A 25184-nucleotide genomic window follows, 5' to 3' on the forward strand; every position below is an offset into this window, starting at 1 on the left:
GGTTCGGTCACGTGCTAAATAAAATGAAATTGTATTATTTATGTATTTATATATTTATGCATTTATCTATCCATCTATCCATCATCCAGCTATCTAGCGAGCTAACTAGCTAGCGAGCTAAATATTATGACTCGCTCAGCCTTGGACAATTGTACAGATGACATAGAGTTTGTAGATATCACAAGGACAGCATACAAATAAGCAAAGTAACACTCGAGCCAACGCTAATGCTAACGCCACGAGTGAGGTCTTCTGGGTGGCCCACTGTATTAAAGTAACTGTAACTCCACCTCGTAAATTCCGAAGTACATATATGACAAACATCCTTTAAAGGTAATGTTAGCTCTAATGCTAACGCTAAAATGACAACAAGAATCCTGGCTGCTCGACCAGTATCAGACCACGCATATGGGTTTGCCACATTGTACTATTTATGACTCTGAAATGAGCTGTTAGCGTCAATGCTGATGTCCGCACAAAAAAAGGGATCTAGATACGTAACTGTAATAGGCCTTATAAAGTCGGAAAAGTAATGTTAACACCGATGCTAATCGTAACATTAATACTGACAATGATGATGAACAGTAAGATATTAGAGTATTGATAATGGGGTTAACAAGACAAATGTTAAAGGAGTAAAGTTAATCAATTTTATAATCATTTTACTAAGACCCCACTTTTTTCACACAGCAGTTTTGATTTTGAATATTTCCCCTCCTGAGAGAGAGACTAATATTCCTTGCTTTGAGTTCTTATAATCGGATTAGTAGTTACTTTTTTATTTTCTCTGCAAGGCAGAACGGATGATGCAAAAAAGGCAGTTTACGGCTCCATGGGAGCAAGAAAAGCAAAGGGGGGAAAAAAGAGGGACAAATTCTGACATAAGACGATTTTGTTTTCGCCGAGCTTTATTTTCCCGGGGGTAATATTGCGGATTGATAAATGCGCTGCGTTTCGCCATTATCGCCATTTGTTTGGAGATCTTTGCTTGGAGGAGCTATTGTGATTTATGGTCACATCTGTCAGCCATAATACGGCAGTCTCTAATGAAGTCATAGAAGGTGACTCTTGCGTGCGCTTGTTTGTGCACAAAAATGACGAGATTCCAAGCGAAAATGTGCCACTCGGATAGATTTAAAAGACAATGGGCAGCTTTACTCGCCATCAATCCGCCACACTCATAATTGTTTTTTTTCCCCAACATTTCAATGTCAAGTGTTCCCCAAAATGTCTAAAAATATGATGTGATGACTGTGTTTTTGTAAAAATAAAGAAATAAAATTAAAAAGGGTATTTTGAAAACATTAAAGACAGAGGGTGATTTTAAAAAAATCAAAGATATCTTTCTAAACATTAGACGTGATTGTATTAACAGAAGACAATTTCGCGTCTTCAGCTAAAGAAATTAGCATCTAAAGCTAACGTATGTTGTGTTAAAAATAAAAAACAAGTAATTATTTAGATTCACATCAAAGATGTGTACATAATTGTGATAAAAAAAACAATCAAATATCTCTTTCTAAGCATTAGAAGTCATTGTATAAACATTAGAGAATTTCGCCTCTTCAGCTAACAATTTAGCATCTAAAGCTAACGTATGTTGTGTTAAAAATAAAAGGCAAGTAATTATCTAGATTAACATCCAAGATGTGTACATAATTGCGATTAAAAAATCAAATATCTCTTTTTCTAAACATTAGACGCAATTTTATAAACATAAGATAATTTCGCATCTTCAGCTAACAATTTAGCATCTAAAGCTAACATAAGTTGTGTTAAAAATCAAAGACAATTATTTAGATTAACATCCAGGATGTGTACATAATTGTGATTTAAAAAAAGTCCCATTTTCTTAACAGTCGACGTGATTGTGTAAACATAAGAAAATTTAGCGTCTTCAGCGAACAATTTAGCGAATTTAATATGTTGTGTTAAAAATAAAAGACAAGTAATTATTTAGATTAACATCAAAGATGTGTACATAATTGTGATTAAAAATCAACAATCAAATATCTCTTTCTAAACATTAGACATGATTGTATAAACATAAGACAATTTCGCGTCTTCAGCTAACAATTTAGCATCTAAAGCTAACATATGTTGTGTTAAAAATCAAAGACAATTATTTAGATTAACATCCAAGATGTGTACATAATTGTGATTAAAAATAAACAATCAAATATCTCTTTCTAAACATTAGACGTGATTGTATTAACATAAGACAATTTAGTGTCTTCAGCTAATAAAATTTAGCATCTAAAGCTAACGTATGGTGTGTTAAAAAAAAGACAAGTGATTATTTAGATTAAGATCAAAGATGTGTACATAATCGTGATTAAAAAAACAGTCAAATATCTCATTTTCTAAACATTCGACGTGATTGGGTAAACATAAAACAATTTAACGGCTTCAGCTAAAAAATACATTGAAAGCTAACATATGTTGTGTTAAAAATCAAATAAAATTATTTAGATTAACATCCAAGATGTGTACATAATTGTGATTTTTTTTTTAATATTGATAAACAATTCCACTAATAGTCACTTAAAGCAGTGAAAGAAAAAAATGAGGGATTTGATGAAGGGGCACTCAAGTCGAACGCCGCACCGCAAAACAAAATGTAGGCCACATATTCCGTCGGGAGAGGATCAGCATTCAGGAAGACAAGCGACGACTTTCTCGACGACACAACGCCCGGGATTCATAACAAGAGGAAGGAGCTTTCGCGTGCTGCTTCACGGCGGGAAACATTCTGCAGATTACGTTGTTTTTTTTTTAATCACTCCGCTCTCGGAGAAGCACAGCTGCTTCATAACGGTCTCAGAGAAAACGGGCCAGGTAGAAGACAGGAATGCATAAAAAGGCATCAAAAGAGAGTGTCGACCAACACCAAGATTTAGCACTAAATAGTACGTCCCCAGAAACAGACATTTGCGTAATTTCTCCTTTCACCCTTTCAGGGACAGTGCTCACTCCAACGGGCACCTGATTGTGTTTTCAGGTGACAGGTTTTCTTCTGGGTGCATGAAAGGGTTCATAGTCATGCATTATTCTATTTTTAAATGGCAATTTTGAATTATTAAGAAACTCAAACTATTGACAGTTTACTGTTGAAGGAACAAAAATCGCTAATGTTAAAGCAGCATCATGTAGCACAACTTTTCTTAGTGGTTTTCAGAGTTCAAAATTGCAGTTTCAAATCCCGGATTAGTGCGGGATTAACTGTGCGGAAAACCTCGGCGCTGCAATCTGAAGATTTACTTTCTCTGATAGATGTCAATTTTGCACTTCAGAAAAAGCTGTGTTTACTCCCAAAATATAAGTCTCCCCTTTTTTTGTTTTACAGGCAGATAGGTGGATTTCCAATTTATGAGGGCAGACTGTTAGCGACAAACAACACTAGCTAGCGAGCGAGTGATTGATGGATAGATGGATAGCTAGCTAGTTGGATGGAATGTATTATGACAGACAGACAGACAGACAGACAGACAGACAGACAGACAGACAGACAGACAGACAGACAGACAGACAGACAGACAGACAGATAGATAGATAGATAGATAGATAGATAGATAGATAGATAGATAGATAGATAGATAGATAGATAGATAGATAGATAGATAGATAGATAACTTGTGATTTTTTCTTATGACAAACACACACACACACACACACACACACACGTTTTGATTCTGAAAAGGGAGCAGACACGTGTGACTAGTGAGCTGAGGTGCCCAGTTACAAGTCGGCATTTTTTTTAAAGGACAACCGACACCATTTTTATGTTTCCTAACTGACATCAGAAAAACGTTTTATAGCATCTAAAATACCCAAAACACGCAGTATGATATTTTTAGTCAAATGCAAAACACAAATAAAAATGACTTAAAGTGTGCTGAAACTGCAAAAAAATTTAACCCAGAAGTGGCCAGTTCCCCCCCCTTGTTCGTGATGTCACCCCAATACGTCTTGCCTTGCTGGAGAATCAAAACAATGGCTTCAGATTCGGAGAAGATGCTTTCTTCTTACTCATCCAGTTATGAATATGATTTAAATAGTTCTGAAGAGGAAAGCATACATGTTTGCAATCGATTAAAGAATTTATTCCGGGTCATTTTGAGGCATCAGAGGGGGGAATTGTCGCACCCAAAAAAGGCAGAAGATGGCGACAAAGCTCCGTGGAAATGGGCTCAAAAATTTTGTCACAAACACAAGGATTCACCATCGCGTTATGTGTATTCCTTCTAATTTCGCCATCAACAAGTTTTCAGACCAAACAAAGTACCGCAAAATGCATTGACGTGATGGAAGGACTGCTACAGTGTGTCCTTTGTCGGTCAGGGGCGTTGCTTCCGTGACGTCAGGAATCGTCACCAACTCAAAAACAAGACTTTCTGAATATTCAGCGCGAGTCTTAAAATGTAAAATACAGTAAAGTCTCGTTATATCGATATCCAAGGGAGTCCGAAAAAATATCGATATAACCGGGACTATCGATATATCCGATCCTGCGCCGAACTGCATTAAACAAAAGCCGCCAAAAGAGGACAGCCAAGCGCCATATAAGAAACGGAGCTGGCCATTAGCTCCTTTTTTTGTTCCCCCAATGTTGCCTCAAAATGGCACATATAATTCTTTAATGATTGTAAACATGTATGCTTTAATCTTCAGAACTACAGTGTATTTGAAACATATTCACAACTGGATGTGTAACAAGAAAGCATATTATCCGAATCTGAAGCCATTGTTTGGATTCACAAGCAATGCAAGACGTCTTGGCGTGAAGTCATTTTTATTTGCATTTGAATAAAAAGTGACATCGGCTGTCCTTTAATACACAGAATGGAATGTTAATAATTTTCAAAATCATCGCGCTTCAGCAGACAAAACAAGAAACATTGTTGCAAAAAACGATTGCATTCATATACAGTACAGTGGGCATGTACATAACACAACAGGGAAACTGCAACGCTTACATCTTACTGTATTATGTATACAATTTAAAAAAGTCATCAATCTTCTTCTGCTTCCCATTTTTACCTTTTAATACAAACACTTCAATCTCGTCTGCTACACACGAGCTAGCGTCTGAAAATGAAAATGGCCCTGCTACACGGGTGCTGGGCACGTAACCAAGTCACCTGACCAAGTCGACCAATGGCGCGACTGATGGCGTGACACGTAACCAAGACACGTGACCAAGTTGTCCAATGGCGCGACCGATGGCGGCTCATGTGACCAAGTCGACCAATGGCGCGACCGATGGCGGCTCACGTAACAAGACACGTGACCAAGTTGACCAATGGCGCGACGGATATATCGATGTAAACAACAAAAATGGCCGGCGGGGGATGAAAAGGAGCACCGTAATAACCGGATTATCGTAACAACCGGGTATCATACTAAACGGTACTAATTATACATAAAAAGACTAGAAATGTGCAAGGGAAATGAAAATAATATCGTAATAAGCGGTACTATCGATATAACCGATATCGATATAACGAGACTTTACTGTATAGCCATATGCGGTGGAATCTTTGTAAAATACGCTCAGTAGAAGTCATTTGAATCCATTTTACAAATTATGGACACAACTTGTCGGGAGGCGTCGGTTGTCCTTTAATGCCTTGTGACATTGCGCTGCACAGGCTGCCCACATAACCGAGCTATCACAGTTGTGATGATAACACGAAGGGAGGTGCCCGTGAAGACACGTCAGCCTCCTGGAATCCGTGTTAGAAGCTCAGGGGACAAACACAATATACTTGCGATGGACAGCACGAATGTGCAAGCCGGACAGATGCAAGATTTTTTTTTTTATTTTGTCATCTTTAAATAGAAAACCAAAGAGTAAACAGACATGAATGCATACAGTCTCTTGGTCTTTTTTTCTGACGGCACTCAAAAGTAAACATTCATGAAAGGTGGGCTCTGGGGGGGGGGGGAGGCTTTCAAAATACAGGACCCCCAATATCTCGCACCCAAAAAAACTATGATGAGATGTTGGTTTCGTATATTTGCACAAGGCCTTGGACAAGAAATCATACCAGCTTGTTACAGCGACCACTTTTTTTTCATTGCCATTTAACCGTTGCCATTGCGACTAACACACATGCGGTTCTCCATTATTGCCTCGGATTAGTTGACTTTAAAGACGTTCTGTTTTATAGACTTATCCTCCATTTTGGGATATTTACATATCCATTTCTATCAAAACGAGTTCTTGGTCGCAAGACCCTTTTCGCTTCCTTCGATTCACAAACGTCACAAATGTTCTATAGTCTAGCACATTCTGAGATACAGTACTCACGGGAAGCGCCTCCCCGTCGTGTGGCTTCACTACATCTGCCACCTTGGACTCTGGTGGGAATGGAGGTGGGTGGGGTTGGTGGAGCACGGGAAACTTGAACATTGGCTCGACATCTAATCGAGCACGGCCGAGGGAGGGGGCCGTGCGCAGCAGTTGGGTCGGCGCACATTTCGTAGGATGGACTGAAACGGGTTGTGCTGCCGCCGCTTGCTCTTCTTACCCGCCTTTGGAGAGTCCGGCCCGCTGATGGATTTGCGGAAGGAGGTCTGGGCGATCAGTTTTCTCTCCTGCTCCTTGATCTTGCACTGCAGGTGGCTCTGGATGGCGAAGCCCAAGGATTCGGGATCCACGGATGCACCGTAGACCTCCCAGGTCATACCTTGCTCGTCCCAGACCACGTCGTGGATGCTCTTCCGCGTTTGCTTCTCGTCGTCACTTTCCTCGACTCCTGTTTGCCGCTTCCCAGGATTGGTCTTCCTTTCCAGTTCTTTTGTACCTTTTGCTTCCTCAAACGTGGATGACGTGTTTCTGGCCGTTGATAGTTTGATATGAGCTGTAACAGACTGGTCTGCAAATGCGGACCTGGTCCGGTCAGCGGATCTTTGGGAGTCGGTCACGGGTTTTTCAGACGCGTTTCTGTTTTCTGGCTCCTTGCGATGATTGTGATCGATGTGGATCTGGTACACCGGTTGGATGCCGCCTTGAGACGGCGCGGTTTCTTTCGGCTTCGCCCCTAGCTTGGAGTCAACCGCGGCGGAGGGGCACATTTCCGCCTCAACGGTGAGCGGCGAGTGAATCTTCTTGGGTGGCTCAATCGGGTGGAAGCCCAAACTCCCGCCAGATTGCTCGACGATCCTGAGACTCTGCGGTTCCTCGAGGGTTCCTACGTTGAGCCTGAAGGGCAGCAGGCTTGGGCTGGTGGACACGGCCTTGCAGCTGGTGGCGGCTACCGCTTGGACTTCGGCGTCACGGCCCCTTTCGGGCACGGCGGAAGTCAGTCGAGGGGAGGTCATGGTGGAAACCTCCCTGTAGATCGTACGGCGAGACTCGGATGGACTTTCCTGATGTTCCCGAACTTTTTGCGTGACCAAAGGCAATAGTAGGGGCTCCGTCTGCAAGGGTACTGGTTGGTGTTTGTCTATGGGTACTTTGTCTACAGATACTTTATCCACAGGTGTTTTGTTGACACCTTGGGTGTTGGTTGAAGGCAACGTGGAGTGGAACAGGGGCACGGTTTCTGTGCTTTCTTTGAGCTCGGTTGACTCCTGAAGCGAAACAGAGTGTTTTCGTTTGTGACCGGACTCCTTGGGACTTGACCTGTTCTTATCTTTGTGAACCGAAAGACTCTCCACCGTTTGGACGCTCGCTTCATCCTCAGGTGTTTTTACCCGGCAGCCAGGACTCTGAGAAACTTTTTCGTCAGCTAGACTTAACGTGTTACTAATGTTAGCATTAGCATCTCTCAGCTCTCCCACTTCGGCCACACTTTTGGTTGACGTGTCCTCAGTCGGCTTGCGGGTGCTAACGAGCAAAACCGGCTCGGTTTTATCCAGTTTACGGCCTGGCGATGCGTAACAAACTTGGGAGGCTTTCAGGTTCGGCTCCGTGGTCCAGTTGGCGTTGGTCTCCTTATTGGCGAGCGTGTCCGCCGCAGGCACCTGAGGAACCATCTGGACGGTCACTGTCCTTTTTGGGTTGGATCCCATGCTGGACGGATGCGTTTGCGCTGGAATTGCCGCTGTAATCCAAACGTGATCACTCTCCTACAGCAGGGGTAAAAAATGGATAGGAATGATGCGAAATGACTCAGGAAAAGTCGGGAAATATTCTCAAGCTCCATTTGAATGTTGCTGGAGCAAACTATTTTTCTTCATGGCAATGCAGTTGTCACCTCCTGTTGCCATAGACAATAAACATTAGCATAAGCATGACAACAACTTCACACTTATTAGGCACAATAGAAATTCTATTTCAGCGTTATCAAGTATTTTTCCTTTATTGTAATATTTTTTATACTGCCAGAGAGTGATTGATTTCATTTTAAAAAAATGTTTTTAATACAGTAAAGTCTCGTTATATCGATATTCAAGGGAGTCCGAAAAAATATCGATATAACCGGGACTATCGATAGATCCGATATCGATATAACGAGACTTTACTGTATATACAAAATGAACTAAAATATAATTGATTCTAAAAAATAAGGGAAGAATATCTTTTATTTTGAAACAAATGGAAGTTCAACAGGAGTAGGAAGAAATGAAAGATTTTAAGGATCGGGTCTTACCGTTAATTCTCAATACAGGTTTGAATTGTGTAATCATAATAATAATAATAATATTTGAAAACAATAGCAGTAGAAAATGAAGACATCCCAAAAATATATATCTTCTGTGCTTGTTCTAAACCACCATATGCACAAAAGTCCTGTTTAGGAAAGTAGTACAATTGGTCAAATGCAACATGCTGAAGTAAGAGATTTCAATTAAAGAGACACTCTGTGGGATGGGGAGGAGCTAAATTTAGTCTGGGTTGTTATGGAAAGTTTTTACAGCTGTGGCTTTCTTTTCTCTAAATCAAGTCAAAGTCAAAGTCAGCTTTATTGTCAACTATGCTAATATGCATGACATACACCGCAAGTGAAATTACTGTCCTCTCGGACCCAGCGTAAATCTAGTATTCTGCACATGGGCGAGCTGTGAAATTCAGTTTTTTCAATTTCACTAAAATGCTCTGAAAATAATTACTTATTTGCTGCAAGTAAATTTACCATATTTTTTACAATCTATTCATGCTAGTGTTGTATCGTGACATCAAAGCAGAATCATTTCATGCTGTTTTACTGAACAGATACCTTACTGTATGGTTATTCGGGCTTATACACCGCACACGTCTTTTTTGTCTGACGGTGTATCGTAAAATCTGTTGAACATAAAATGAAGGTTAGGAAATGCTGGGATACTGTTGGACGGATGGATGCGAATACAGACAAACCGTATCATTAATTCATCAATTATATTTACGGCATTGTTATAGGCAATCAGTTGCTGTCCATAGCTTTGACTGTTTTTTTTTTTATGGAGTGATCGTTGATATCAAATGATTGAAAAGGGTCACAGGCACACTCAACATGAAAGGTGCCGTAGCGGGTAGACAATTGAAGCGTTTGTTTACCCTCCCACTATTTATGCACCCGTCTGTCATCACACTGCAAACATTGATGGGGAGGAAAAACATCCTTGTTGCCTCTAAATACATTCGGCTTCAATGTAATTGATTAAAAACAATTGGTAAGGCGTTTCTGATGCTCTGCAGCAACACGAATTCACACCACAAACATGCAATGTGATTCACCCCCCCCCCTTTTTTTTCACATTTGACCTTGCGGGTGCACGCAAGGAAATAACCAAGCACGGTGCGATCGCGGTGCGTGGATAAGGGGTGTGGAAACAAGAGCGAGGGGGTCGCTTACCTTGACGGGGGTGCTGCGGTTGGTGCATCCGTGTCAGCGAGAGATGAGCAGGCTTGAAGTAGCCCTCGCATGAATATGGAGACATACACTCTGTGACATGAGCCACGCCCTCCTTCTGCCAACGAGAGGCAGTTTTTTTCGTTTCGTTCTTTTTTGGGATGGGTGTGTGTGTGGGGGGCGAGGTCGGCTGGTCGAGCGATGCAAAGTGCATCAGTGTAAACAAAAATTAATGTGATGAATGAATGAGTGGGATCTTTTTTTTATTTTTTGTTTTGGTCACGACAGTGCATTATCAAAACGTAAAATTTTGTCACGCAAAAAAATAAACATAAAATAAAAATCAGCATTTTATTACTACATATTTAAATACATAATATATTATATATGGAATATGAATCATTGTTACTTCAATACTTCATGAATAGATGATAAGATATTGAGTACATTAGATATCAGTATATTTTTCAATAATTGTTAAAATACACAACTTAAGGTCCATAAAAATGCTCGCCAGGGGGTGGTGGGGGTATAAATATGACGTGCTGTTTCGGTTCGAACGTTGCTTTGCTAACAATGTGAACCGACGAACAAAAAAAGTTAGCTTTCGAAACAACTGAAGAAATCCAACCGAAGAGAAATAAACGCAGGCACAAACACGATCAGACGTAACTGGAGTTTGGACAATTCTCTAGCGTCATCTAGTGGCCATCTTTTCAACGGAAATAAATTAGCTGGGTATGCCGACACTTTGCCCCCACTTTGCGTTTGTCTCCTGAGCACAGGCGGGTCATAGGCGGCGCTTCCGGGAAATCCGGTTGCTACAGGAAGTTCCTGCACTCAGTGTATCGCAGATTCGTCGATTCCGGATGGATTCTGAAGATACGCTTTGAATTATTATTTTTTTATTACAGGAAAATCAAAAGGGTAAGAAAAACAACATTGAACGAAAAACATTGGTTGTCTATGTGTAGTGTGGAGTCCTTCGCCAAGTACGGTAGCTAAACTACTGTTTTGCTCGCTCGACTGACAACTCACCTGTTGTCTGGACGACACTTTCGCTTTATTGACATTGGGGTTGATTCAAACACTTCCCGACTCGTCGTCAATTTGATATTTGCCTATTTAGTCGTAAATATTTTTTTCTGGGTTGGCATTGCAGCAAACATGCTGGGGTACATTTGGCAGTACCTGTGCACAACCTACTTGAGGTACTGGTTGAAATGGCTCATCAGGCAGGCAACTGGCACGTGCGAGCTGCAGAGGATATGCTCGGGATACGGACCGGGGGCGTCCAGAACGCTAAATACAGGTAGAAATAATACTCACTTATCTATATATCGTTGGTGTTGGGCGTAATCCCTGCATCAACAAAATTATATTTTCCGAGGGAAAAAAATCATCATAAACTAAAGCAAAAAAACGCTTTAGCTTGGTGAATTGCTAATACTGTAATTAGACCTGACACCAGCGATAAAAAAACAATCAATGGAGTTTGTGTTCATGATAGCTTCTGTGCCATTGCAGAATACTCCCTGAAGTCTTCAAAGAGTAAGGTAAGCGGCTAATGTTGCATCTGGCCAGTCGTCAAGACTTTCACTCTTGGCCGTAAAATCATATATGCCAGTGTGAGAGAACCTTTCAACCCATTTCTCAACCGCAATTATCAGGAGTGCAAAGGTCCGCAGCATAAACAGGGCCCATCTTGATTTGTTTTGGTTTTTAACTCTCTCGCCTTGATACTATTATCACACCAGCTTGAAAAAAACAATCAATAAAGGTGCTTGTGAGGCACTTTTGTGCTTTCCCTGAAACTTTCCCCTGGTTTTGTAGTTTCTACGAGGTGCTGTGGAAACCACCGAGGAGCACTTAGAACAACACGTGCAGCAAATTATGAAGGAGAAGAACATCAAAGAGCAAACAAATCCTCGGTAAAGCGTTTAAAGAAACCGAGCAGCAGAGTGTGTTTCGATCACTAACCTTCTTCCCGTCCAGTTTCAAGGAAAGTCTGCACACGTCGCTCCAGCAGATCACGGGGTACAAGAGCCTGTACGCGTCCGTCGAAGACGTGAGGAAGGAAGCCTTCTGCCCGGAGAACCCTCAACATGAGGCCATGTTGTTGAAGGTGCGCATAGAAAAAAGAAATGGACAAGGAATCCATTCCGGAGTCGTGATGATGTTGATATTGAAACAAAAACAACAAAAAAAGGAAAAGCACTGCCATCATGGGTGATAACCTGGTTGCCATTTTTTGGGTGTCTGATCTCGCCACCTCACCCTCAGCTTTGGGAGCTTCTCATGCCAAGCGTGACTCTGGAATCCAGAGTGACCAAACAGTGGGGGGACATCGGCTTCCAAGGGGATGACCCCAAGACGGACTTCCGTGGAATGGGCGTGCTGGGCCTCGCCAACCTTCTGTGAGCGGGTTCTCCCTGTGAGAAACGTTGGGCAGCCTACAAATCTTTGTTCTGGCAAACCACATTTTTTTGCATGTTTCCTTCACAGCTTCTTCAGTGAACACTACACACAAGAAGCTCGCCTGGTCTTGTCTCATGCCAACCATCCCAAATTGGGGTGAGGGACTTTCATTTTGTTTCGCTTTTTTAAGAATTACGTTGACTGTTTATTATATACAGTAAAGTCTCGTCATATCGATATTCAAGGGAGTCCGAAAAAATATCGATATAACCGGGACTATCGATATATCCGACCCTGTTTGCATGTAATTTTCTCCGTGCGTGCATAGAAATAGTATCGATATAACCGGGACTATCGATATATCCGATATCGATATAACGAGACTTTACTGTATATGTATACACTAAAAATATATACTAAAAATGTGGAGAGAGAGAGAGACAGAAGAGACACAGAGAGAGAGAGAGAGACAGCGACACAGAGAGAGACTTGGTGGTGCAGTGGTTAGCGTGTCAGCTTACAGTGCAAAGGTTCAGGGTTCAATTCAGCTCTGCCCTACCTGTGTGGCGCTGACGTTCTCCCCATGTCTGTGTGGGTTTTCTCTGGGTACTCCGGTTTTCTCCCACACTCCAAAAAACATGCATGGTAGATTCATTGAACACTAAAAAAAATGTCGAGTTGTGAGTGTGAGCACAAATGGTTGTAACCTGCGATTGACTGGCAAGCGGTACAGGGTGTCCCCCCCCTCTTGCTACCCTTGCGACATTTTACCGCCGTCACGACATGTGACGCGTGTTCCAGGTACTCGTATGCCATCGTGGGGATCAACTTGACGGAGATGGCTTACAGCCTGCTGAAGAGCGGCGCTCTCAAAGCGCATTTCTACAACGCGGTGCAGGGTGCCCCCAAGCTACCACATTTTCATCAACTTTACTGTGAGTCTGCCTTTTAAACCAAACACCAAATATCAAACAGTGTATTCTGTATGATGTCTACAAAAATAACGTGTTGTGCAACATAATTTTTTTTTTATTTTATTATAATTTTTTCTTGTGTATTGCTGCAGGCTACCTGGCATTTGAATTTGATAAATTCTGGCTTGCGGAGGAACCTGAAAGCATCATGCTGTTCAACCAATACAGAGAGAAGTTCCATCATGTCGTCCGGACCCTCCTGGAGGATCCACAAGTGTCTCTCACTCTGAGTTCCGGGTCCTAAACCAGCCCCCCGTCCCCCTTGGGAACACCCCAGTCTGAGCAAGACCTCTGGAAAAGCGACAGAAGCACCATAATGAGGGTCCAAAGACACTTCAGCAGCGGAAAATGATATTCAACTTTTCTTGTCCACTAACCAATTGTAGTCATCATACACACAATAGAAAATAATGCTAATAATGCTTGGCCACCTCAGGATTTTGATATTTACGTCCTTCATGTTTTTTTTCTTTTTTCCAAGTTGTTGTGTTTGGAATGTGAAATGATAAAATAAATGCACACACACGGCAAGAGTGTAAACGAGGTGAACTTGGTTTATAGAAAGTATTCTTCACGTAAACAAGCTTTTACATGCGAGTACTATGGACATTTGGACGATTTAATAAAGTGCAAATGTGAACCAACCGCCCACAACCTTCCCTTTACCCCACTTCTCATACTAAATGTATCACACATCCGAGACAACGTTAGGTACACATTAGATCTATAAGAATTACTTTGACGTAATTCGTCAAATAAATTATAAAATGGATTTAATGTCACAAAATACATTGATATGGTCAAATAAAAGCACCCTGGAGACCACTGATGATTATAAGGCACCTCAGAGGAGTTTTGGGTTATTTAGACCAAGGGTCTATATATATATATGTGTATATATATATATATATATGTGTGTGTATATATATATATATATATGTGTATATATATATATATATATATATATATATATATATATATATATATATATATATATATATATATATGTGTGTGTGTATATTTGTGTATAATAATATATACACACACGCACGCACCCACACGCAAATCTTGTTTCTGTAAGTTTTTAAAAATCTGATGTCTGGAAAAGTATAAGCATGATTCACATTTTCTGTTGGGGTAAAAATGTGTCAAATAAATATAAAATTTAAACATTTATAATACTAATAATACATTTCATTTCTAAGCACCTTTCAAAACTCTCAGTCACTTTTCATTTCGTCAATAGGGATTTGCATCATAGCCCAAAAAATAAAACTGAACACCCTTTCATGTACAATTGCCTTCATTATAAGACTTTACATTTTTTGTAGACATTTTTTTTTCGTCTTGCCAACCCTTGGTTTATATATTTCGGAAATATATGAAATAATTGGCCCAACTATTTCTTGGTGGCATATTAAATATGTTTGTCAAAACACATCAAAAATAAGGATTTTGCCACCCGAAAACACCGGAAGTCGTCCGCTGCAGCCACTGCACTTGCGTTGAATTAATTGTTATTTATATTGATGAAATGTAGCCATTCACACCATTCAAAGCTAAAATCTCATATGACATATTGTAGTCATTCACCAACATATTCGACAAGGTATTTCATCTGGCGTGGTTACAATTACTTCCTTATAAACAGATAATAAATTATTCGATGACATCATCACGGCTGAGTGTACCTAATGTTGCGTCTGATGCTTTCCCCGGTGCTCAGTTGGAGGCGTCAAAGTGCTTTTTGGTCATCATCATGGCACGCTTGATTTGCTCGAAGGAGACGAACATGACGATGTTCCACGAGCCCAGCCGCAAAAAAGATGGCACAAAGCTAAAAAAAAATGTGTGTTTTTTAAAAATATGGGACTGTAGAATAGAAACTGCTCGTGGGGGGGGGGGGGCTTGCCCCGCTTACCCCTTGTAGAAAGCCGTGGGCCCCTCTTTGGTCAACATAGTCCAGGAGCAGTTGATAGCGCTGCGGTACTGACCGGGCGGTGAGTTCATGTACCTCGTCTTCACCACGTCCACCGGGGAGGCGATCACCGTGGTAACGAAGCCGGCGCCGAAAGCCGACACAAAGTGACACGGCAGGTTGTCTGTAGGGGGAGAAACACACCACTGAGGGTCTTAATCTGCAGTTGAGCACGCCCCCTCCCCCCGGACCAACGCGCTGCACGTCACCTGACATGAGCCTGTGTCGCAAGATGGCCTCTTTGATCAAGTCGTACGTCACCAGCTCGGTGCAGTTGACCAACGCGTTCCTCGTGATGTTGGGCAACGTTCCTGGTGGAGCAATGCAGTGGCAAAAAAAATAAAATAAGCATCACTCTTCCAAAACAACATTTTGAATCATTTGTGTTAAAATATTTTCGGCACTATAAGGCGCACCAAAAGTATTGTTTTTTTTAAAGGACAACTGACGCCTCCGGACAAGTTGTGTCCATAATTTGTAAAATCACTTCAAATGACCTCTACTGAGCGTATTTTAATAAGAATATTCAGGAAGTCTTGTTTTCGAGTTGATGACGATCCCCTATGTGACGTCACATTTGGAACGCCCCTGACCGAGAAAGCGACACACAATGCATTTTGCGGTACTTTGTTTGGTCAGAAAATTAGAAGGAAAACACATAAATAACGCAATGGTGAATCGTTGTGTGTTGCACCAAGACTACTATTTGATACTAGTTGACACAAATTCCCAGCAGACAAATCAGCCCATTTCCAACAGTGCTTGGGCGCCATCTTGTGCATTTTCTGGGGCGCTACGTTGGGGTCCAGACGCCTCAAAATGAAACGGAAGGACTTCTTTAATCTATTGCAAACATTTATGCTTTCCTCTTCAGAACTATTTGAATCATATTCATAACTGGATGAGAAACAAGAAAGCATCTTCTCCGAATCTGAAGCCATTGTTTGGATTCTAGAGCAAGGCAAGACGTCCTGGCGTGACGTCACGAACAGGGGGGCGGGACCTTCTGAAACTCGCCATCTCCGAGGTCATTTTGAAGTAGTTTGGGACACTTCAAGTCATTTTTATTGGTGTTTTGCATTTGATTAAAAATATCAGCCTGCGTGTTTTGGGTATTTTAGATGCTATAAAACGTTTTTCTGATGTCAGGAAACAAAAATGGTGTTGGTTGTCCTTTCAGGCTTATTTAGTAGAAAATTATGTTTTACGGGGACCTAGGAATGGATTATTCACATTATTAATTGTATTTTTTCTAATTTTTAAACATTTGGCACAAAAATTTTCAGGCCTTTTTCTAATTTTCAAAATTTTGGCAAATATTTTTTCTGGGATTTATCTAATTTGCAACATTTTGGTAAATCATTTTTTGTGATTTTTCTATATTTCAACATTTTGGTAAATAATTTTCAGGGATTTTTCTAATTTTCAAAATTTTGGCAAATAATTTTTCAGGTACTTTTCTAATTTTCAAAATTTTGGATGTGGATTATATCGCTGCTGTAAACTGTGTCATTGGGTAAGACAAATAAAGGTTTTCTTGTGATGACCACGTTACTTCCGGGTTGAGTGAATGCTGGCGCGTGTGGCTGCCGCTGCTCACCTGCAGAAAACATAACTTGACTATAAAGTGTCCTTGAGAGTTTTGAAAGGCACTTATAAATGGAATGTATTATTATTTTTATAATCCGGTGTGCCTTATGTATGAAAAACGTTTTTGGATTGGATTTACCTTTATTAGTCTAGCAGTGGAGACATTTACATTTCACAGCAGCAAAGTTATGAAAGGAAGGTGAAAGGAATGAAAGTAGTATGTATCAATATATAATTTGTTAAATGTGCACCTTATATTCCAGAAAATACGGTAATTCAATATTCCAACATTGCCTGTGCAGAGACAGTAAAAAAAAAAAAACATTAAAAAGTGGTTATTTTTTGTGGGATTTCCTGAATTTTTTTAATGTCGCCAAAATATGGAAATTGATGATATGTTGAAAATGCTTGAAAATATTGTGTTTTGAAAAATGATAATCATGCTTGTCATCCGGGAGGGGCTCAGAGTTGAGCCGCTTCTCCTCCACATTGAAAGGAGCCAGATGAGGTGGCTCGGGCATCTGATGAGGATGCCCCCCCCCCCCCCCCGGTGAGGTGTTTCCGGGCATGACCCATGGGAGAGAGACGATGTCACTCAGCTGGCTAGGGAATGCCTCGGGGTCCACCAAGAAGAGCTGGAAGAAGTGGCTGGGGAGAGGGAAGTCTGGGTTCCCCCATTGAAGCTGCTGCCCCCACGACCCGACCTCGTATAAGCGGCAGAAAATGGATGGATGGATAATTCTGCATGTTATTTTTTTGTGTGTAAATTTTTCACGTTTTAAATGATCATACAGTGATACCTTGGCTTACAAACTTAATTGGTTCCCAGACGGAGCGTGTAAGGTGAAAAGTGTGTATCCCAAAATTTATTTCCCATAGGAAACCATTAAAATGAGAATAATCCGTTACCAGGTCCCCATAAAACATAATTTTCTATTTTCTAATTTTCTAAGCCTTAAAACTACACAAAATATACCTTATTTAGAGAAGATATATTTATTTATTAATATTTATTATATTACATAATAAATGGGCTATGGTATTACAATTAAAGAAATAAACACTACAGTATAATAAAGTCGTTTTATTTATCTTTGTGAAGGTCGTTGATGGCTTGATGGAATGGAGTGTTCGGTTTCATCAGCATTAAACACTTGATGAGGAACATAGCCTTCTTCTTTCACCATCTTGAGGAATGATCCCTTGTAGGTGCTTTCTCTGCGATCATTTTACCTTGTTCCTCATCAATTGTGTTCTGTTTAGCTGGGTTGATAGCTTTTTGCATCAAGTGTACAGATGGCTTGTGCGGGTTGTTTGTGGAGCCTGATTGATAGGATATTTTAACCTTGCAGTCTACACTCTGCCTTTGAACTATAAAAGTTGAAACTCTCTGCCTGTCTCTTTAATGTTTAAACCACCTCCCCTCACTGTTGCGTTCTTGACCAATGATGTGGCTTTAACCAACGACTGGGGGCGGGGAATAGAGGGCAAAACAAAAAGGCGGCAGCCATTTTCCTTTCGGAGACCGGCTTCACTCTCTCTCTGTCTGTAACCCCCACGCCGTCACTGCTGCATTGTTAACCAATTACGTGGCTTTAACCGACGACTGGGGGCCGGGAATAGAGGACCTAAACAAGCCGGCTGCCATTTTTTTGTCAGGAGAACGGGCTCATTCGCAAACGACACATCACTCATTGTGGCAGCTCTGTGTGTATCCTGAAAAATAGTTTGTCTGTTAAGGTAAAATTTTCATAAATTTAACGTTCATAAACCGAAAAGTTTGTAAGCCAAGGGGTTCGATACCGAGGTATCACTATATTAGATTTTCTAAATGATATACAGTAAGGTCTCGTTATATCGATATCGGATATATCGATAGTCCAGGTTATATCGATACTATTTCTATGCACGCACGGATAAAATTACATGCAAACAGGGTCGGATATATCGATAGTCCCGGTTATATCGATATTTTTCGGACTCCCTTGAATATCGCTATAACGAGACTTTACTGTATATGAAGTCTCCTGTCCATGGCTTGCAAAAATGTCTTTTGTGGGTTGTGGAAATACAGATCCCAGGCGAAAACCAGGTCTGCCACATCCCCAAAATCTTTCAAGCCGTATCCAAAAATCAATTTATGGACGTTACTATTCATTGTCGCCACATACCTTTCCAGAGTCCCCGCAGTCCTTCGTTGCGGAAGATGTGCCTGTAGGCTTGCATGGTGCCGCTGTAGCGCCGCGCCACGCCGTCCAGATTCATCTGAGCCTGGAACCTGACCTTGACCACGTCGGTGGGCTGAGCGAACGACACCGCCATGGCGCCCGTCGTGCAACCGGCCAAGATACGCATCAGCACTCCTGCGTCTTAAAAAAAAGAAGAAGACATTTCTAAAATAAAGAAAGAATAAGAATAATAGTCATTATATTCTTTTCATCTTTGCCAGTTTATTTTGGTGTTGCTACACAACACTGTGTGACCTTAAATTTTACATTTAAATGAATAATTAAATAAAACTAAGAACAAGATAAAAAAAGTGAAGCGTTCATCTTAAAAAACAATTAAAACTCATCAAATTTTAAATAAACAGACATGTAAACCAATAAATGAATGAATAAAAATATAAATGAAACACAAAATAACGATGAAGAAAACAATTTTAACCATAACCATAATGTAAAACCAATTAAAAAAACTAAACACATAAACAAATAAATGACTGAACAAATAACTAGATAAATAAAAACGCTAATAAGAAAACTGCAAACAATTTTAACCATTACCATAAAGTAAAACCAATTAAAACTAACCAAATTAAAATAAACAAACAAATGAATGAAAAAAATAAATGAAATGAAAACACGAAATAACTATTAAGAAACTCCAAACCATTCTAACCATAATTTAAAACAAATCTAATTAATAAACACAAAAAAAATGAATAATTAAATAAAACAAAACACGAAATAACTACAGTATTAAGAAAACTCCAATTTTAACAATAACCAAAATTTAAAACTAATCAAATTAATATGAATAAACACAATAAACCCCACAAAAAATAAAAAAATAATACACAAAATAACGATGAAGAAAACTCCAATTTTAACAATAACTAAAATTTAAAATATAATAAAACTAATAAGATAATAAAATAATAATAAATATATGAAAACATGAAATAACTATTAAGAAAACTCAAACAATTTTAACCATAACGTAAAACCAATTAAAACTAACCAAATTAAAATAAACAAATACAAATAAATACATATATAAATAAAAACATGAAATAACTATTAAGAAAATAACTAAACAATAACTAAAAAATAAAATTTATTATAACAAAACAAATTAAAATCAATAAACACAAAGAAACAAACACATAAATAAAGAAAGATATGAATAAATATATGAAAACATGACATAACTCTTAATAAAACTTGGAATGGCCCAGCTGCCAAATCTTTTGGAAAAGTTGATTTTGGAAGTATCTTGTCCAACATGCACATGGACCCTAAAAGACTTTTTTGTGGGTCTTCATGCCAACCAAATTTCACACGGGTTCAATCTGAAAATCTGCAAACATACTTTGTGCTCCCCCGGTGTAGAAATCTCGTACGTTGTCGTAGAGTCCGATTCGCACGGAGGCGAAGCACACCTGCCGCTGGAGACCCGCCACCAGCCCGTTATAGAGCGAACGAGGACCCTCGGTCCGGATCATGGTACTGATGGTCCCGAACACACCCCTGTAGCGGATGGCCTTGGCTTCTGCCGCCGCCACTTTCTTCTCGCCTTGGATCTGAACTCGAGAAACTTGTTTTGAGAAATCTTTGTAACCACACCCACAAACGTGCACGCAAGTTCTTACCTGTAGTCGGACTTTGGCGGTATCCAGGGGGAAGGTGACGATGTCGGCGATGCAAGCCGCCGCCCCCGCACTGGCCATCTTCACCCCTAAGGGCGGGGGAACATCTGAGGGTTTTAGGCCGACCATGTTGCCCACAATCTGGAGGTCTCTTACACACGCACACACACATACACAAACACGTCGGTCTTCCCCGCAGAAACTATCCTCAGCAGTTTTCAAAAACTTTTTTGCTACATAGCATTGACAAAGCCATCGAGTCTGCATGTGCGAGGAAAACTTCAGGAAACGCCACCGGCGTGTGCCACACCCTCAAAATTTGTGTGCGAGTGATGCAAGAAGGCGGATCAAATTAGGGAGTGTGTGACGGTTCAGAAATGTCATGACAAAAGACAAACAAACAAGTGTCAAAATATGTGTACTATATATATATATATATATATATATATATATATACAGTAAAGTCTCGTTATATTGATATTCAAGGGAGTCCGAAAAAATATCGATATAACCGGGACTATCGATATATCCGACCCTGTTTGCATGTAATTTTCTCCGTGCGTGCATCGAAATAGTATCGATATAACCGGGACTACCGATATATCCGATATCGATATGACGAGACTTTACTGTATATGTGTATATATATATATATATATATATATATAAAATGGCAACCTCGAACTAGCAACAAGGAAAGCGGCTACGACCAAATACCTCCAGCGGGTGAGGCAAGTCCCGAGAAGACAGCTCAATGGCAAGAACAAGACCCGGGCAATAAACAGCTATGCCCTGCCAGTGATCAGATACCCTGCAGGAATAATAAGGTGGCCAAAGGAAGATTTTCAGACCACGGATGTTAAGACCCAAAAACTCCTCATCATGCATGGAGGGTTCCGTCCCAAGTCCAGCACCCTGAGACTGTACACAAGCCGCAAGGAAGGAGGGCAGGGACTAGTGAGTGTGAGAGGCACTGTCCAGGATGAAACATCCAAGCTCCATGAATACATCAAAGAGAATGCTCCAACGGATGATGTACTCAGAGAATGTCTCAGACAATGGGGAGCAGAGGATGAGGTGATGGAAGAGGGACAATCATGGGAGGAAAAGCCCCTACACGGATGTACCACCGAACCATAACAGAATTGGCTGATCTCAAGAAGTCCTATCAGTGGCTAGAGAGGGCTGGCCTAAAGGACAGCACAGAAGCACTCATCCTGGCTGCCCAAGAGCAGGCCCTGAACACCAGAGACATAGAGGCAGGTATATACCACACCAGGCAAGACCCAAGGTGTAGGTTGTGCAAAGAGGCACCTGAGAAAATCCAACACAGAACTGCAGGGTGTAAGATGCTGGCACGAAAAGCCTACATGGAGCGCCATAACCAGGTGGCTGGCATAGTCTACCGAAACATCTGTGCGGAGTATGGACTGGAAACCCCAAGGTCAAAATGGGAAACACCTCCCAAGGTAGTAGAGAATGACCGAGCAAAGATCCTGTGGGACTTCCAGATACAGACTGACAAGATGGTAATGGCCAACCAACCAGACACCGTGGTCATAGATAAAGGGCAAAGGAAAGCCGTTGTCGTGGATGTAGTGGTCCTGAGTGATGGAAACATCAGAAAGAAGGAACATGAGAAAATCGAGAAATACCAAGAGCTCAGAGAGGAGCTGGAGAGAGCCTGGAAGGTAAAGGTGACAGTCGTGCCTGTGGTGGTCGGAACACTCGGGGCAGTGACCCCCAAACTCGACGAGTGGTTGCAACAGATCCCGGGAACAACATCGGATATCTCGGTCCAGAAAAGCGCAGTGCTGGGAACAGCACGGATACTGCGCAGAACCCTCAAGCTTCCTGGCCTCTGGTAGAGGACCCGAGCTAAAATGGGGGACAGACACCACCCATGGGGGGTGAGACGAGGATTTTATTTAAATACATATATACACTCATACATATACACATACACACACACACACACACACATATACACATCTTCTTCTTCTTTTCGGCTTTTCCCCTCAGGGGTCGCCACAGCGAATCAATGTCCTCCATCTATCCCGGACACACATATACACACATATATACACACACATATATATATATATACACACACACACACATACACACACACACACACACACACACACACACACATACACACACACATATATATATATAAGGCGGCCCGGTAGTCGAGTGGTTAGCACACCGGCTTCACAGTGGCCCGCGTGGGTTTTCTCCGGGTCCTCCGGTTTCCTCCCACACTCCAAAAACATGCATGGCAGGCAGATTGACCACTCCAAATTGTCCCTAGGTGTGAGTGTGAGAGTGACTGTTGTTTGTCTTTGTGTGCCCTGCGATTGGCTGGCAACCAATTCAGGGTGTCCCCCGCCTCGTGCCCGAAGACAGCTGAGATATATATATATATATATATATATATATATATATATATATATATATATATAAAACAGCTGAAGGCGGAACAAAGTACAGTGATACCTTGTTTTACAATCTTAATTGGTTCCCAGAAAGTGTAAGGTGAAAAGTGTGTATTATAAACATTAATCTTCCATAGGAAACCCTTAAAATGAGAATAATCTGTTCCCAGGTCCCCATAAAACATATTTTTCAACTAAATAAGCCTTAAAACTACACACAATACACCTTATTTTATGTATTATAAATGTGATAAGCACCACATTTCACATCAATTTATGCTAGCATTGTAATATTAAACTATAATCTGTATGTTAAAATAATTTAGCTTGGTCGTGTGTCGTGAATTCCACCCTCCCCCCAAATGAGAGTGTACCATTCTTCAATTCAAGTCGGGAAACATTCTTAAAATATCAAAAGAAGGCACAAAAATGCCATTTGAAGAAAAAAAGACTTACATGGGGTGAAATGTGGATCGTCAGGTGTCGCCAGGTAGGATTAGCAGCTTGTAGTCCATAAAGGGAAGGTAGGATGTGGTTTAGCTCCGTTATTTATGTGTGGGACGCCCCCCTACACACACCCTCCCGGCGTCTTTATGATACACGAGGCTGTTGTGTCCCCCCTCCTGGGAGTCAAAAGTCCAGCGACTGTCAAAAAGTCAATGTTCAATTGAGCCCTCTCAAACAAACAACCTTGTCATAGGCCACATTTGACCCCACCCCCCACCCCCACGATGCCCTCTCGTCCCCACTTTGATGAGCATGACAGGCAAATGTCATTGTGCATCATCATTAACTATTAACACATTAACTGGAGGATTTGACAAACTCTCACTAACTATGTCGTGTTTGGCTGTTCTGGGATATACAAGCTCTCCATTTTTTTTCATGGGGCAAACGAGGAGGGGGGGGGGCAAAGGCATCACGGCGACATAGGTAAAAGTTGTGACTGAAGTTCACAGTGGAGCTGATAAGAGCGGTTTGGACAGCACTTTCATAACAACTTGTACTATAGATGCATGTGATGAAAACTTATCCGTACACTGCAGAGGAAAAAAACTCAAAATGAAAGCATACTTTAACAGCTAGACCGAAAGATGCATTTTGTCTTTTTGAATCTGCCTGTTTTTTTTTTTCCTGAAGCAGGTTTTCATTCTAATATTAACATAGAATATTGTAGTTGTTTTTTTAAATATCAATGTCATTAAAAAAACATACATCAATATTAACTCATTCACTGCCATTCCCGAATTTATTCGGGAATGGCATTTTTTTTTCCATGCTTGGGAGCCGATAAAGCGCTGGCCATGGCCTCAGGCAATGTTTTTTTTTTCTTTTCCACAAGGCTGCAGCATTTTCCTTCTTTCAATGTTAGCGCTTTGTTCCAGCTCAACGCAATATAAACCAATATGTATTATTTTGGACAGCTGCCCCCATTTCCAGCTCATATAATTCCAGACCCATACCATTGAGAAATAAACTCATATATATATATATATATACATACATACACACACATATATCACACTCGTTGTACTAAATTCATCCTGTCTACTTGATAACTAATGTTAAGCAGATTCCTTACTTACAGACAGTGTATTGTAGGTGTTCAAATACCTGACATGTTTCGGCGACTACTTCCGCCTTCGTCAGAGTGTCACGGATGTTGCTGTGACGCGCCATTTTCAGCTGGTGTTGCTATGAGGGCGTGACCTACCTGTCAGAACTGACAGGCAAGCCACGCCCCCCGCTGTCCGCTCGTCCCTCCAGGATGCTGCTCCAGGTAGTAGAGAGCATGTAAGCTCCCTCATCCCTGTTGATGGTCCTTGGTCCTCGCTTTCGGATTTCAATGGCCTCCCTGATCCAGCGCTGATGTTTGTTGTCTTCGGTGCGGATGACTCTGGCCTTCTCCCAGTCCATGATGTGGTTCTCTCTTTTGCAGTGCTGAAAATGGCGCGTCACAGCAACATCCGTGACACTCTGACGAAGGCGGAAGTAGTCGCCGAAACATGTCAGGTATTTGAACACCTACAATACACTGTCTGTAAGTAAGGAATCTGCTTAACATCATATATCACACTGGCACTGGAGTGGACACATTTTTGCACGTCTGGCAGTGAATGATTATATTTTTTA

At 41.0% G+C, this 25184-nt stretch overlaps 3 protein-coding genes across 4 annotated transcripts; 1 reads left to right on the top strand and 2 right to left on the bottom strand.

The window, feature by feature from the left end:
- Positions 1-4869: 4869 nt before the first annotated feature.
- On the bottom strand, positions 4870-11860 carry gprin3b (GPRIN family member 3b). The gene is made up of 3 exons (XM_089007237.1): positions 11763-11860; positions 9786-9900; positions 4870-8076 (listed from the first exon to the last, which is right to left on the bottom strand). The coding sequence occupies exon 3, from the start codon at positions 8017-8019 to the stop codon at positions 6427-6429; it is 1593 nt and encodes a 530-aa protein (XP_088863363.1). The 5' UTR covers positions 8020-8076; positions 9786-9900; positions 11763-11860; the 3' UTR covers positions 4870-6426.
- Positions 10304-13718, top strand: elmod2 (ELMO domain containing 2). The gene is made up of 9 exons (XM_089007241.1): positions 10304-10709; positions 10945-11094; positions 11310-11338; positions 11616-11713; positions 11778-11907; positions 12066-12199; positions 12288-12356; positions 13002-13135; positions 13267-13718. The coding sequence occupies exons 2-9, from the start codon at positions 10950-10952 to the stop codon at positions 13416-13418; spliced, it is 891 nt and encodes a 296-aa protein (XP_088863367.1). The 5' UTR covers positions 10304-10709; positions 10945-10949; the 3' UTR covers positions 13419-13718.
- Positions 13327-23648, bottom strand: ucp1 (uncoupling protein 1). Of its 2 annotated transcripts, XM_089007239.1 has the most exons (8): positions 23508-23648; positions 20617-20764; positions 20337-20547; positions 18914-19111; positions 15362-15463; positions 15096-15276; positions 14866-15011; positions 13327-13465 (listed from the first exon to the last, which is right to left on the bottom strand). In XM_089007239.1, exons 2-7 carry the CDS (start codon positions 20740-20742, stop codon positions 14897-14899), a joined length of 933 nt encoding a protein of 310 aa, XP_088863365.1. In that variant the 5' UTR covers positions 20743-20764; positions 23508-23648; the 3' UTR covers positions 13327-13465; positions 14866-14896. The 2 variants fall into 2 exon arrangements, with proteins under 2 accessions (XP_088863365.1, XP_088863364.1); XM_089007238.1 differs by lacking the exon at positions 13327-13465 and having other exon boundaries at positions 14189-15011.
- Positions 23649-25184: the final 1536 nt, after the last annotated feature.

The sequence above is a fragment of the Hippocampus bargibanti genome, linkage group LG10 (genome assembly GCF_051943395.1).
Source record: "Hippocampus bargibanti isolate YZ-2025 linkage group LG10, ASM5194339v1, whole genome shotgun sequence".
Classification (NCBI taxonomy): Eukaryota; Metazoa; Chordata; class Actinopteri; order Syngnathiformes; family Syngnathidae; genus Hippocampus; species Hippocampus bargibanti.